This window comes from Hippopotamus amphibius, chromosome 2 (assembly GCF_030028045.1).
Source record: "Hippopotamus amphibius kiboko isolate mHipAmp2 chromosome 2, mHipAmp2.hap2, whole genome shotgun sequence".
In the NCBI taxonomy this organism is placed as follows: domain Eukaryota; kingdom Metazoa; phylum Chordata; class Mammalia; order Artiodactyla; family Hippopotamidae; genus Hippopotamus; species Hippopotamus amphibius.
In genome coordinates, this window is record NC_080187.1 from 126,883,422 (window position 1) to 126,899,981 (window position 16,560).

At 40.8% G+C, this 16,560-nt stretch overlaps 1 protein-coding gene across 5 annotated transcripts in view; it reads right to left on the bottom strand.

Annotated features, from left to right (window-relative positions):
- ZNF169 (zinc finger protein 169) overlaps positions 1–13,727 on the bottom strand; it is a 51,652-nt gene extending 37,925 nt beyond the window's left edge. For 4 of the 5 annotated variants that reach the window (XM_057720524.1, XM_057720523.1, XM_057720521.1 and 1 more), the window contains exons 1-2: positions 13,681–13,727; positions 5,664–5,751 (exon numbers count right to left, since the gene is read on the bottom strand). In XM_057720524.1, coding sequence (XP_057576507.1) covers positions 5,664–5,696 — 33 coding nt within the window. In that variant the 5' untranslated portion in view covers positions 5,697–5,751; positions 13,681–13,727. Of the gene's footprint in view, positions 1–5,663; positions 5,752–12,659; positions 12,705–13,680 lie in introns of those variants that run through there. The other variant, XM_057720520.1, reaches the window with a different exon arrangement.
- Positions 13,728–16,560: the final 2,833 nt, after the last annotated feature.

The following is a 16,560-nucleotide window of genomic DNA, read 5'->3' on the forward strand; positions in this document are numbered from 1 at the left end:
TAAGGCTAAGTGAGGACATAACGGTGAGGCCCTAATCTAATAGGAATGGTGCCTCATAAGAGGAAGAGATACCAGAACTCTCTTTCTCTGCCATATGAACTCACAGCAAGAAACCAGCCATCTACAAGCCAGGAAGAGTCCTCACCAGGAGTGAACTGGCTGCACCTTGATCTTAGATTTTCCAGCCCCAAGAACTGTGAGAAAATAAAATTTCTGTTGTTTAGGTCACCTAGCCTGTGATATTCTTTTATGGTAGCCCTAGCAGACTAATACATAGGATTTCTCTCCAGTATAAACTTTCTGATGCTGAATAAGGTTTGCAATTTGACAAAAGGCTTTCCCACACTTACACATCCATAGAGTTTCTCACCAGTGGGGATTCTGTGGTAGTAAAGGTAGCAGAAGCTCTGGTTGAAACACTCCCTTCAGATACTACATTTGTATGGCTTTTTTCCCATGCTGTAATTTCTTTGGTGCTGGCCAAGTTTTCAGTTCAAACAGAAACCCCTCCCACATTCATCGTATCTGTAGGGCTTCTCTCTGAAGTAGATTCTTCGGTGTCAGGTTAGATAATAAGCTACAGATAACAGATTTCCCACACACCTTATGCTCATAGGGCTTCTCCCTATGAGTCTATTATATAAAGTTTGCCTACGTAGAACAAGGTGTGAGTTCTAACTAAAGGCTATCTCACACTTACCAGGTTTTTAGAGCTTCTCTCCCAAATGGATGCTCTGGTGCCGAAAGAGATTTGAGATGGATTTGATTCCTTTCTTTTCCTACACTGTTACCTCCATAGGGCTTCTCTCCAGTGTGAAATCTCTAATGCTAAAGATCAGAATTTTGACTGAAGCTTTAAAAATATTCAGTACACTTGTGAAGTTTCTCTTCAGTATGAATCCTCTGATACTGAGTAAGTTTTGAGCTTTCAATGAAGCATTTACTTCCATTATCATACACACACAGGGTTTCTCATCAGAATGAATTTTCTGATGTTGCCTGAGTTTATAATTGAATCTGAAGCCTCTGCCATAAATGACACATTTGTGGGTTCTTCTTCCTGAAGTATCACTCTCCTTGCAGGAAAGTCGGAGTTTAGACTAACATTGCTCCTGCATTCATCAAATCCCTTGGTTCTTGTTTCTGCGGAATTTTGAGAGGCATGGTCACTTGCCAGAAATACAAGAGAGTTCCTCAGGGAGGGTCCTGGAGGAATCTAACCTGAGCCAGTGTTACAAGCTTCCCCCAAACCAGGCTCCCAAGCACCATGCCTCAAGATCTTTCCCAGTACCAAGAAGAAACCATTACCTCAGATTTCTTCTTTCACAGAATAAGATGGTTGTCTCCATCTTTACCGCAGAATTGCCTGCTTTGGTTTAGGTTGTATACATGAATTTTCTCCTATCCAACATTAGTCCACTGAAGGCAGAGCCTATGATGTTTCTGTCCTGAAGTTCTTTCTCATTAGGCAAAGATCTTGGTTTTTGGCCCAATGTGCCTGATACCAAAGTAATGCAGATAAAGTCCAGAGTGGCTCATCAGCCAGTTGGCAAGCTAGCACTGTGGCCACATGTAGCTGCCTCTATCCAAGACTAAGAAGCAAGCAGGCGATGGCTCTGGGGTGTTCGTTCCAGTCACTTCCCAACTGCTAAGACCCCTTGCTTGTCCTCAGTGCTAATCCTTGTAAATCAATCACAGACCATGAACTTCCCTGACAAGGAACAGAAACTCAAGTGGGAGAGAGAATATGGCGGCCCATTCGGCAATACTCTGTCTTCCTCACAGTCCCTCTGGGGATACTGCATGGGTCTCCAAGTTGGATGCCAGGGATGGGGCTAGCACAGAGACCCTAGCCCCAGGAGTGGTGGAGTGCACTGCTGGAGGGCTGGCAAGGGAGAACTAACTACCCACATTAGCCTCCCACAAGTTTTGATATGTTGTATTCCCATCATCACTCAGTTTGAAATATTCTCTAATTTCACTTACAATTTCTTCTTTGATGTGCAGATTAGTAAGGAGTGTGTTAATTTCCAATATTTTAAATTTACTCAGATATCTTATTGTTGACTTCTAATACAATTCTCTTAGAGTCATAGAATATACCTTATATTCTTTAAATCTTTTAAAATTTATTAAGACTTCCTTTATAGATCCCCCAAGATACAGTCTATCTTGGTGAGCATACCAAATGCACTTGAAAAGAATGTGTATTCTGGACATGTAGGGTGCAGTGTTCTATAACTATCAACTAGGATAACACAGTTGCTCATTTTCTTCAAATCATCTATGTGTTTACTCATTTTTAACCTAGTTGTTCTATCAATTACTCAAAGGGGGGTCCTTTTTCTCCCTTTAATTCTGACAATTATTTTGAAGCTTTGTTATTTTGAACAGTTCTATACATACGTAACTGTCATGTCCTCCTGATGAAGTAACTCCTTTATCATTCCGTAATGGTCTTCTTTCCCTTTGTCTTGAAGTTGATTTTATCTGATAGCTAATAATGCTGTTTTCCTCTCCTCATTGAGCATAGTTAATATAGAGACTTTAAAGTCCTTGTCTGATAATTTCATCCACAGGGTAAATTATGGTATGTAAACTAAGTATCAAAAAAAGTTAAAATTTAAAAGATGTGTAAGATTCAGAATAGTCAAGGAAAAAGCAGAGGGCTAAGAATCAAGATGAGGCATATAGGGAGGAAGGGAACAGAGGTGCCATAAGCAGGAGAGGGAGAAAGCCTATGATATGAGTAGGGAAAAATATCTGGCAGGAGGGAAAGGTAAGCTAGTGGTAGAATAGAGAGCAGAGGTGTTAATGCATCTTGTGGATGGTTTTGAAAGCAGACAAAAGAACACAGATACTCTACTATAGAGTTGTAGCTCATATGACTTAAAACAGTCATGTCTCTTCACTTGGCCATATTTTGTGTTCAGTCCAAAATTCATTTCATGAACAAAATTTCCCACAGAAATAGGTTCTCAAACACTGAGAAACAGTGGGACGGAATAGTGAAAATCTGTGAATGTCTTTAACCTGCAGAGTCATCGATTTGAATGTGAATGTTTGTGGCTTCTTCACTTTAAAGGTACAACAGTGGGGTAGTCACTAGTTTTAATACACTACAATTTTATCATTAAAATCAGTCAGATACACACAAGCCAAAAATATTACTTCTAGTGATAGGAATAACTGAAATGTCCATCAATAGATAAATGAATAAACAAAATGTCTTACAGCCATACAATGGAATATTATTCAACCTTAAAGCAAAATGAAATATTTCTGATTTGGGCTACAGTGTGGATGAATCTTGAAAATATCATGCTAAGTGAAAGAAAACAAACACAAAAGACCACAGATTATATGATTCCATTTATAAGAAACATCCAGAACAACCAAATCTATAAAAACAGATCAGTGGTTGTCAAGAGCCGGGGGAGGGGAGAATGGGGAGTGACTCCTAATGGGTGCAGGGTTTCTTTGGGATAGAGGTGGGGAGAGAGGGGTCTGAAAACATTACAGAATTAGATAGTGGTGAAGGTTGCACAACTTTGTGAATATATTAAAATCTACTGAATTGTACTCTTTAAAAGGGCAAATTTTACTGGATATGAATTATATCTCAATGAAAACTTTTCAAAATGTTTAATTCCAGTGATAGGTAAACCCCTAAATAAGTTGGGAGTCTTTTAAGAATGGAGGCTGTGCTGTAGGTAACACTGTCTGTAAACAATTAAAGACTCCTGCACACAGCAGACATTCAAAAAAATTTTTAAGGTTAAAGAGTGCTAATTTCTTACTATTTAATAGTCTATTGGCACAACCCCCTTCTTCTATGTCACAATTCTAATGCATATTCCAATTTCTCCTCTTAGGCCAAAGCCCTTAGGAAAAAATGCCTGTCATGATGTATATATATACATAGGTCAGAATATTCTATATAATTCAGAACTGACATATAACAAAGTACCTGAAAATGCAATTTAAAGAACCCTAAAATATGTAATTTCTATGCCTCAAATAACAAACAGCAAAACAAACGAACCCCTTTCTTCTTTTGTTCTTTCAAAGTAAGTTAAGATTGGGTCCCTTTATGAAACAAGTATGTTATGAGTGCCTTACATTTGCAGGTTTAGAAATTTCATCTTAAAAAACATAGCCACTCAGATGCTCGTGCCCTGGAATGAATTTTTCATGAATGAATAAAAGAAAAAAATGTATATTGAAAGACGTTGGTCATAGACAGGATAAGGTTCAGAGTGTGCTAAGGATCCCACAGGAAGCGGCAGCACAGGGATAGGAAAAGCAAAGTCCCATCTCGGCCAAGAATGCTTCTCTATTAACATCAGAAATGGTAAAGTGAAACATATGAAAGAAAACCACTGCCCACCACCGCCCCTGCTTAGAAAACACTCTGAATTGCATGCACTACATAATGCACTACATAAACATTTTCTCTCAAAGGTATAAAAGATTTGACAATTGAGGGACACACAGCCCTCAGTGATGTCTGATAACACCAAAGCCAATCATTTCTAACTGATACAGTAACAGGCAGATATCCACTATATGAGCTCAGCATTAAGATCAAGTTCAGATCTTACAAAAAAAATTCTACACTTGTCATATTTTTTGGACAGGCAAAGCAAAACTTAATTAGTCCAAATGACACCTTTTCATAATTGATATAATCAACACAAGTATCCCACCTGGCATCTGTTTAGGTGGTCAGTAAATGTTAACTCCATTTGATTATGTGAAGTTCACAATATGCCCAGTCTCAGGGACTAGAAAACCCTTCCTTTAGAACATACGTTCATTTGATAATTATTTATGGCAAACTCCTTCTCAAAATCCTTCAAAACCAAACTTGTTCCAAGTTCTAGTCCACATGCCTCAGTCTGGCTTTCAGGATTCTGGCTGAACTCTTCCAATCAGGCTGAGAGGGTGAGAAAGCAAAGCCTTCAGGGGTAAGGCAAGTAATGAATGAATGAAGCAGGTACATCAGCTGTGAGGTAAAGGGGAGCAAGGGGGGTGTGACTACACCATGGAGATGCCATTTGGCTCCAGCTACTTGTCATATACACCAAGAGTGTGGGCTCGGGACTTAGGTGTAATTTTCCAATTTTTAAGTGTGGAAATCTCATTCAAATATAAAGCATGGGATCATACAAACTAAATCTACCTGTGAATCACCAGCAGGTCAGCATCCTCACCTCTACGCAGAGAAATCTAACGCGACAAAAGGCCACTGACTGCTCCAGGCTTCCCATATGATGGGGACAGCCTGCAGGTCACCTGGTCTCTGAGACATGCTAGGCTTCCAGCCACATTCCCACAGGAATGCATTCCCTCAGCTCTTCAACTTGCCAAATCTGTCAGGGGCAGCTCAGGCACCTCCTCCCTTGAAAGTCTTCCTTCACTTTTTTAGGCCTTGGGAATCACTGGGCACATAAGCATGACTGTGTTTTAACTGTGCTGATAACAGTTTACTACTTGATGAATGCACAGATCATGAATGGAGCAGAGGAGTCTGAGAAAATGTGCCAGGTAAGATGAGCCACACCTCCAAGATCAGGGATAGGTACCAACAAGGCAGCTCCAAGACAAGAAAAGGCAATGGGTCCATCCTGCAAGAGCCAGGAAGAAATTTCAGGACTCACCTCATCCCTTGTTGTCAGGAGCCCTGGGGCCATATTCTTGGTCTGCTGAGCACTCTTCCTAGAGAAGAGTCAAGTTGCAGAGGCAGAGCTGGGGAAAGAGAAGAGAAGTGAGGGGGTGCGTGGGAAGAGTATACTTCTATCCAGCCTCCCAGTTCAGCAGAATCGAGAAGGAAGTAAGGAAGGCAGGTTGCAGAGGGCATCTGAGCCACCCATTCTTAACCAGTGTCCTATAAATAAGGCCCCAGAGCTGGGCCAGCAGCAGGTTCAGCCCCTCTCTCCATTTGGGAAATGAAGCCCACAGCCCCAGCAGATGGATAAGACTCTATTAAGTTACTGTGTCGACTCTATTAAGAGGAAAGGGCTTCATAGTGCCCACAGGTGAGCATTCATGTTGAGAAATAAAGTGACCTATCATAGTGAAAACATAAGTTCCCCATCCACATCAGCCCTGAGGCCAAAGGACAAGGCCTAGGAAATTCAAAACAGGAAGAGCACTGCAGCTCAGGACAGAATGTAGATTTGGTGGGGGAAGCTTGAAACAGGGTAGAAGCCATAACCTGGCTGCACCTTTCCCTTCACTTATATACCCAAGATTTGAAATGTGACTTGAAATTTAAGAATGGGAAGTCATAAAATACCCTAGGTCTTCAAGTCAATTTCATGACAAAATTTTTAAGAGGAGAGATTGTCCTTAATGCAAATCCACTAAAGAGATAAACCATTCTCCAGATGTCACCTATTAGCCTTCACTGACTAGGCTGCACAAATGAACTGCAAAACATTTTTGGGACTATGGTCAATTCAAATAAACTGAGTATTAGATGATGTTATAGAATCATTGTGAATATTGTTAGGTAGGATCATGATACTCTGTATATACAGAAAAACAAGTCATTATTAAGAAATGATGCTAAAGTAACAGCATGACAGGTGAACTGACATAATTTGTAATTTTTTAAAAATATGAAGACTTCAACAAGTTAATAGCATAAAAAGAGAGAGGTCTCGTGAAATAAAAGGAGACTTAAGAGACATATCAATCAAATGCAATGTGTGGACCTTGTTTAGGCATTTTCAAGGCAATCAAGGAAATATGAACACTGATGAGCTATTAGATGACATTAAAGAATCAATATTGATTTTGTTAGGCTTAGGTTAAAAATTGGCTGGGCTGATACTCTGCAAATAACTGTGGCTCTGTTTAAATAAAAAGTGCAAACCCTACAACTAACATCATGTTTAATGGTGAGAAACTAGATGCTATCCCACTAAGATCAGAAACAAGGCAAGAACGTTACCTTTCACCACTCTTATTCAACACCATGCTGAAATTCCAAGCTAATATAAGAAGCTAAGAAAAGGAAATAAAAGGTATACTGATTGGGAAGGGAGAAATCAAACTTTGTCTGTAGATGACCTGATTGCCTATGCAGAAAATCCCAAAGAATCAACAAGAAATTTCTACAACAAGTGATTATATCAAAGCTGCAGGATACAAGGTTAATATACAAAAATCAACTGCTTTCCTATATGTCAGCCATGAACAGATAGAATTTGAAATCAAAAACACACTACAACATTAGCACCCACAAAAATGAAATACTGAGGTATAAATCTTTTAAAATTTTGTTTAAGATCTATATGAGGAAATCTACAAAACTCCGCTGAAAAAAAATCAAAGATCTGAAAAATGGATAGTCCATATTATGGATAGGGAGACCTGATATTGTTAAGATGTCAGTTCTTCCCAACTTGATCTATACATTCAATCCATCAAAACCCCAGCAAGTTACTTTGAAGATATCAACAAACTGGTTCTAAAGTTTACATGGAAAGGCAAGGGACCCAGAAGAGCCAACACAATACTGAAGAACAACAAAGTCAGAAGACTGACATGACCAGTTTTGTAACTTACTATAAAGCTACAGGAATTAAGAAAGTGTGGTATTGGCCAAAAAAAAATTTTTTTAAAAGACAAATAGAGCAATGGAACAGAAGAGAGAGCACAGAAATAGACTCACATAAATAAAGTCAACTGAGCAGGAAAAATTCAATGGAGAAAGGACTATCTTTTCAATAAACGGAGTACTGGAACAACTGAACATCTACATATACAGACCTTATACCTTCCACAAAAATTAACTCAAAATGGATAACAGACCTAAAGGTTAAATATGAAACTATAAAACTCCTAGAAAATAACATGGAGAAAATTTAGGTGATCAGGAGCTTGGTAATGTCTCTTCAGATATAACACCAAAAACACAATCCATGAAAGAAAAAAAATGGTAAGCTGGATTCTGTTATGATTAAAAGACTTCTGTTCTGCAAAAGATACTGGCAAGAAAATAAAAAATCAAGTCATAGACTGAAAAAAATATATGAAGGAAAAAAATCACAGTGGAAAAGAGAAACAATCATAGTCACAGTTAAAAAAACTTAATACACCTCTCAGTAAATGAAAAAGAAAACTGACAGTAAAGCAGGAAAACAGAAGGTTTAAAAAAACACTATCAAGCAATATTGATCAAATTGACATTTATAGAACACTAAACCCCACAAGTATAGAAGGGGCACAAAGAATACTAACCAAGGTAAATGAAATTCCAGGGCATATAAAACAAGTCACCAATTTCAAAGGACTAAAATTTAAAAAGAGTATGTTCTTTGCACAAGATGGAATTAAAGTAGAAATCAGTAACAGTAAGCTATCTAGAAAGACCTCCATAATTAGAAAGTTATGCAACACTGGTCTAAAGGGGATATGGATGAAAGAAAAAATTCCACAGGACATTTAGAAATACTTTTAACTGAATGACTCTAATAAACACAACATATCAAAACATATCACAACTAACCAAACTTATGATATGGATCTACTACAGGTGTATGGTGTCCCCTATGAAATTTATATGTGAATTCATAACCTCCAGTGCCTTAAAATGTGATTATATTCTTAGAGGTCTTCAAAGAGATAATTAGGTTAAAATGGCATTATTAGGGTGGGCCCTAATTCATAACTGGTGTCCTTATAAGAGGAAATCTGAACACAAACAGGCCGAGAGGGAAGACCATGTAAACAGGGAGAAGACAGCCAGCTACAAGCCAAAGAAAGGCCTCAGAAGAAACCAACATTGCCAACACTTCGATCTTTAACTTCTAGCCTCCAGAATTGAGAGAAAATTAATCTCTGTTGTTTAAGCCACCCAGTCTGTGGTGCTAGCAACAAATACAGCAGCTAAGGCAGTTCTTAAAGGGGAACTTATAGCTTTAAATGAATGCCCCAGAAAAGAAAAGTTTTAATTAAAAAAAAAAAAAACAAAAAACAACTCCAGCTTCCACCTTAAGAAGCTAGGAAATGAAAAGAAAAAGAAAAAAAAGGGACTTCCTAGGTGGTGCTGTGGTTGCGAATCTGCCTGCCAATGCAGGGGACATGGGTTTGATCCCTGCCCCAGGAAGATACCACATGCCGTGGAACAGCTGAGCCTGTGCTGTAGAGCCCATGCTCCACAACAAGAGAAGCCCCTGCAATGAGAAACCCGTGCACCACAATGAAGAGTAGCCCCAGCTCACCACAACTATAGAAAGCCTGTGTGCAGCAATGAAGACCCAATGCAGCCAATAAATAAATAAATAAAAATAAATAAATTTATTTAAAAAAAAGAAGAAAATAATAAAGAGGGGAAAAAAATCAATGAAAGATAAATGAAACGCCAAAGAAAATTAAAAAGCCAAAGGTTGATTATTTGTAAGTAGTAAAATTGCTAAACCCCAGGTCTGAAACTATAAAACTCCTAGAAGGAAACATAGGGGAAAAGCTTCATGACATTGGAATAGGCAATAATTCCTTGGATATAACACCAAAAGCACAAGCAACAAAAACAAAAATAGACAAATGAGACTACATTAAACTTAAAAACTTCTGTGCAGCAAAGAGAACAGAGTGAAAAGGCAATTTACGGAATGAGAGAAAATAGATGCAAGCCCTGTATCAGATAAAGGGTTACTATCCTGACTATATAAAGAACTCCAACTCACTAACAAAAAACAAATATCTTGACTAAAAAATGGACAAAGGACTTGAATAAACATTTCTCCAGAGAACAGATACAATGGCCAACAGCATATGAAAAGACACTAAATGTCACAAATTATCAGGGAAATGCAAATCAATACCACGATGAGATAGTACCTCTACCCATTAAAACTGCCAATATCTAAAAAATCAAAACCAACACACACACAAAATAACAAGTCTTGGTGAGGAATTGGAGAAAATGAAACCCTAGTGAGCTGTACAGCCACGGTGGAAAACACTATGGAGGTTCTTTGACTTGAATGAAATTGAATAAGAAATCAATGACAATAAACTATCTAAAAAAAATCCCAAATATCTGTAAATTAATTAGAGATTGGGCAAAGAAAAAGTGGATTATCAAACACAGACAACTCTCTTGATAACTTCCATTATAAAGGAGAACAGAGAGATGAGGTAATAACTGAAGGAAGAAATGATGAGCCTGCTCCTGTCAAAACCCTGCAGTGGGTCCCCATGACCACAAAAAGAGATCCACACCTATACCCTGGTACCCACAGCCTACCCCAATATAGCCTAACCCCTTTTCCACTTGAGTTCCCATCATTCCTCCCACAAACCTTTCCAGGCAGAAAGGACAACCCCTCATATCCTCACAGCTGGGTGCCAATCAGTGACCCATGAGGAGCAGACAGGGTGCCTGTCCCTCAAAGCACCATCTCAAAACCAGTGGGACAGTAGAACAGTCAGGATGTACCATGCAAACCCTGGAGTCCTCATGTATAAAGTACTCTGGGACCACAGTGGGCAATGGGAGTAATTCTGCCAGAGATCATTCAGAAATCATGGAGAAACATCTGAGCTAGTTAGCTAGCAAGAGTGAATTTGTGAAGCATAAAAGCATGAAGGAATACAACTGCATGGAACAGAATATATTCCCATGTGACTGTAAAACACAGTCCTATCAGAGTTAAGAGTAAAGGATAATCCTGGAAAGGGGGGTTGGAGGTGGGGGGAATTCAGCATCTATAATAATCATCACCACAACTCACTTTTCCTGAGCATTCACTGTGTACCTGGCACCCTGACCAGTGCCTGGTGCACATTTCCACCTCACAACAACCCTGACATTGCTATCAAGCCCATTTTACAGATGAGGAAAAGGGAGGCACACAGAACAGAGGCAAATGCCCAAGGTCACAGACTTAATAGGTGGTGGAGCCTCAGAGTCCAACTTCAGAGCCCACAATCAGGGGCAGGCAACAAAAGGAGGGCCCTTTTTTGACAGATGAACTAGAACATGGGGAAAGACAAAATATGCTGAGCTAACACAAAGGTGAGGGGAGAGGAGAAAAGGAAGAATTGACAGGATTTAACAGCTCATCAAATTAGTGGGAAAATCTGTAAAACACAAAGTGGCAAGAACACTTGAGGTGAAGCAGTAAGTGCCCAGAGGTGGAATCCTGCCATTAACAAAGATCAGCAAGGCCAGAGTGGGTATAAAGAAAGGGGCAGTGGGGATTCAGAAGACAGAACTCCAAATATTTTCCTGTGCATGTCTCTTACCTGGGTTAAGAGAGTAGGATTAAACTGTAGCAAGGCATTTTGAGACAAGTGGGGAAACTGAACACAGGCTAAATATTAGATGACAACAAGTCATTATGGTTAATTTTTTTTGGTATGCCATTTGGTATAAAGGTTGCTTTCTTTAAAGTCTTTAATAGATGCATACTGAAGTATTTACAGGTAAAATATCTGGGATTTGCTGCAAAATACTTCAACAGAGGAAACTAAAAGAGAACAGAATGTTGACAACTGCTGAAGCTGAGTGAGGAGCACAAATTATAAATGTAATAATCCCATCTCTTTCTATACCTCAAAAAAAGGAAATCAGAAAAAACTTTATGGGAGTGGGGGTTGGTGGTATTTGGACTTCAAACACTGGTCTGATGCCTGCCTTCTGCTGATGTCAATGTCACCATTACTGTTAGGGGCTGAGACCAATGAACAGGAGAAAATGAACATGTTTTATCTTTATCAGCATTAGATGTGTGAGACAAACTTGAAAAATAGAGCAGCTCCTTTAAAATTTTCATTAAAACTTGGAAAGTTAAAGAAGAACAGCTAGCTCCAAAGTAAAAGTTACGTAATCCTTTACTACACTATTTCCCTCTCTAGAAAATGAGAAGTCAACTACCCAGTGTGAAAGATGACTAAGAAAATAAAATATGGCAGTGAACAGAAAGCACACTGCCAACACGGGACTACTGCTAACAAAACAGTACTTCTCACCACCGTTGTTTTGCCAGCACTCCAAAGCCCTGAGAATACAACAGTATGAATGTATGTGGAGAGAAACAATGCGGGAACAACTCCGGAGAAGATGGAAACCCTTGAATGAGGGAAGAGGAATGTGCCCCTTCAAGAACAGGCCTGGCTTCCTGGGAAACCACCTGCAGCTCTGTGCCCCAAAGGGGATGTGACTTTGGCATAAGCTATCAAGGACACACCTTCCATTATGACCAAAGACAACACCACAAGAGCACAACAAGGAAGTGGTACCCATCTGAGGCAGGGATGCCAAGCCCCTAGGAGCTCTCTCCTCCCTAACGGGCAGTCCCCGCCAGATGTGAGCGAGCAGAGTGCTCCAGGGCAAACCTGGTACAACAGAAGTCTGTTCTGGCCTCAGGATTCTCCCCCAGTCTAGACAGCAGACTGGAAACCCCCAAGCCTGCAGCTGGGGAGCACTTCACTAAAGTAAAGTATCAGAACCAGGCATGGAAGGGAAGGACAATACAAGAAACAGAACTGGGGTGTGGGTTTTAGAACAAGCCTTCTCTGATGTCATGCTGATACCCAGCATGACATTAATCACCTATGAGCCTATGGGGGTTAGTAAAAACAAATATGAACGTTATTGAAATGAACGTTATATTAGCACAACCAGACACCCGTTTTACCTCTTTCCACACTCCCAACAGCTCCAGGAGGTTCAACACCTTGCTCAAGGTGAATGAGAAAGAGGCAGCCCTGGTTTTGAACTCTTCCTACAGAGGCCTGGCATAAGCCCCCAGGGAGAGCCAGTGCCCAAAGAGATGCACACTTGAGGTTGCAGATTTGGGGGAGGAAGGACAAGGTTCTCAATGATAACTGATGAATCTGAGCAATGAATCCAGGAGACCTCACTGCTACTTCTATATACATATTTACAATGTTTTCATAATGCAAAATTTAAAACAAAGCTTAAGTCTGGGCGTCTTACCACCCACTCCTCTCTCCCATCCCCAGCAATTCTGGGAGTCAGCCACCAGCCCCCTGGGGCTTGAGGAAAGTTCCCTGCCCCACTGGCGGCACTCCACTTGCTCCACCCCATGCTCCTGGAAGAGCCTCAACGCCGGAGGTGCCAGACAACTTCAGGAGTCGCAGATCTGGGCACAAGGACGCCCCCACGCAAACCCGGGGATGTCTGACTCCCACCAAACTCTTCTAACTCCCCCCGGAGCCCACGGGCCCCGAGGTCGCTGACCCAAGTCCCCACCCCGCAACCAGGCAAGTCTGGGTGTTTGCCCCAGGCCAGACCTTCCCCCCAAACCCGGATCCTCGCGGCCAAGCGGCGCCTCCATCACCACGGTGGGAACCACAAAGCCGTACTCCCCAGTTAACACCCAGGAAGGATGCCCAAGCCGCGCGCCCCAGCAGTGGGTACGTATACTCTGGGCGAAGGGTACTTGTGCCCCCAAACCACCTGCACTAGTCCCGACCCTCCGGTACAGGACGCTGACTCCCCAGCACCGCCGGACAGTGCGCGACCCAAGACCTCCTCCAACAACCCCTACCAGGCGGACAGCGTCCAACCCCGACCAGAAAAACGTTAAACCTCAAGGAACCCGCCGACACGGCGGACCAAGCCCGCCCGCCCTCACCCAGCTTTTCCAACCCCTCTCTCCCTCGGACTCAGCGGCCATGGGCAGGGTTGCTCACCACAAGCGCTGAAAGACGGCCACAACGTCCAGAAATACGACAGCGCGGCGCGGAAGTACGCTACCCACAATACCTTGGGGCGAGACTACAATACCCAAAATGGCCTGGGGCGCGAGACAGCGCTAACCGGAAGGCTCGCCAGAGCGCCCTGGGGGCGCGGGACTACATTATCCACAATGACCCGGGGCGCGGGCGTTCCTCCAGTCTGGATCCGGCCTTTCAGCTGTAGTACTTTACCCCTCTGCTCCATTGGAGGCCGCGGTCAGGTTCCTGAACTACCGCCGTTTGGGGTCTGGGAGAAATTGTAAAAAATTAGGCAAGTAAAGTCAAAGTGACTTTCAGGTACATGAGAAGGGTGGTTCAGGTGAGCACTAAATTCTTTCTTTTTTAACTAGCAGGGTCGTCTTAGGTTTTAGTCACCTGGGTGTGTCTTTGTCCTCCGTACTGCACATTCACTCTAATGTTTTTATATTTAAATAATAGCGCGTGATGAATGAAATGCTAAAATATGCCAAAGGTCCTGACATTTTTCTTATTTAAAGAGGAAAATTGTGAAGTTTATTAAAAATAATAACAATAACTGGAAGAAAAATGAGAAAAAACTAAGCGTGAGACATTTAAAACTACAATAATTAAAATTATTTTACTGATACAAAAATCACTGATTAGATGTAACAGAATAGGAAGCTTAAAAACATTTCAAAGTATTAATAAACAGACATACTCTTTTTATAGGAATTTGACAAAAGTGTTTTCAAATTACTTTCTATTTACTGAACACTGAAAATGAAGTAATGGGAACCAGATTTAACCTCTTGCCTAAAGCAACTTTAAAAAGAACAAAATATATGAAATGACGGGTTTGGAGACATTGGACTTAAGACAATGAAGAGCAATGAACCCTGAGAAATGGATGAGGAACCAGGTGAGCCTTTGAATGTCACTGGATGGAGAGGAATTTCAGATCACAGGACAGAGAAAGGAAATCCAAGTGGAGGGTCCTCTTCCTCAGATGTCAGTTGAGTGCCAGCCAACCTGCACATGTGCAATTCCCAGGAAAGAAACTGAAAAAGAATAGAGAGATATACTGTGAGCTCACACAGGGCCAGGAACAGTGCCTCTTCCTGCCAGACAGAGTGGAAATTTTCATAATTCACATGGTGTGGAGTAAAGTACTCACAAGAATTGTGCCTTAATGACAGGGGCAAAATTAGACCTAAATGCTTGATTGTGAGAATTTTAAGTTAAATTTAGGGGAGAAGTATGTCAAGTATGTTTCAGAAATCTTAAAAGTCAGTTTCATTTTTACATGAATCACGTATGCAGAAATACACATTCTTACATAAATAAAATTTTGAAGAAGGCTAAAATCAAAGTTTCCCAAAAAATGAGCAGTAAACAATATAATTCAATTAAAATAGCATTTGCATATATTTCAACACCACAAAGTAATTCTAATATCTGGATGACTATACTGAGGATATTTATCAGAAAATGGTGATAAATAATAAAACAATTGGCTTGTTAGCATTTTAATATAAAACTATAATAATCAGTGTGACACTAACGCAAGTCAGCTGAATGGAACTAAAGAGAAAGTCAAAGTAACTAGGAAGGGAGAGAGGGAGGAAAATTGAGAAAGATGATTTCAAATCAGTTCGGAAAGCTTGAGAAAAATAGTTATTTGGGGAAATTAAGTTAGCTCACAAAACAAATATAAAAAGAGAAATCAGAGATCTAACATGAAATATAAATGATTTTGAAAACCATCTTGTGGTATGGAAGGCGTTTGCATGCCTTACACTGAAGCAGAGACCATCAAGAAAAGAATTCCTCAAGACAACAGTGCCAGGACAAGGATGCTTATGCTCATTGGTGGATACCTCTCTCATCTGTCTGGGCTGAAATCCAGCTGAAGTGATGGAGTCTGCTATAGAGACAGAAAAGGGAATTTCTGTAAACATTGGTGGCTTAAGCTTTGAAACCACAGAAGAAAGTTTGAGGAACTACTATGAGCTGTAGGGAAAACTTACAGACTGTGGTAATGAGGGATTCTGCAAGCAAAAGATCAAGCGTATTTGGTTATGTAACTTTTTCATCTATAGCTGAGGTTGTTGCTGCCATGGCTGCATAATCTCATTCAATTGATGGAAGAGTGATTGAGCCAAAATGTGCCCTAGCCAGAGAGGAATCTGGAAAACCTGGCCCTCATATAACTGAAGAAGCTGTTTGTTGGTGGAATTAAAGAAGATACCAAGGAACACCAGCTTAGAGATTACTGCGGAGGATATGGAAAAGTTAATGTCATTTGAGATAATTACTGATAGGCAGTCTGGAAAGAAAAGAGGCATTGGGTTTATTACTTTTTTTTTTTTTTTTTTGGCTGTGCGGCATGTGGGATCTTAGTTCCCTGATCAGGGATCAAACCCACGTCCCCTGCTTTGAAAGGGCAGAATCTTAACCACTGGAACACCAGGGAAGTTCTGGATTTATTACTTCTGATAACCATGATTCTTTGGATTAAACTGTACTGCAGCAATACCATACTATCAGTGGTCAGAAGTAAGAAAGGCTTTGTCTAGACAAGAAACACATGGAGTCCAGAGTGCTAAGAGTGGCAGAGGCAGCTTTGAGGGATTCATGCAGAGGCAGTAAAATTTTGGACCAGGATCAGGAAGGAAGTTTAGAGTAGGATCTGATGGATATGGAAGAGGACATAGATTGGGGGATAATTGTAATGGGTATGGAGGAAGATCTGGAGGTGGCACTGGTTATGAAGGAGGAAGATGAAGATATAGCAGTGGAGGACCTGGATGTGGCAGCCGGGGGTGGGGGGTGGGGAGTGTGAGGCTACAGAGGTGGTTATGACAACTATGGAGA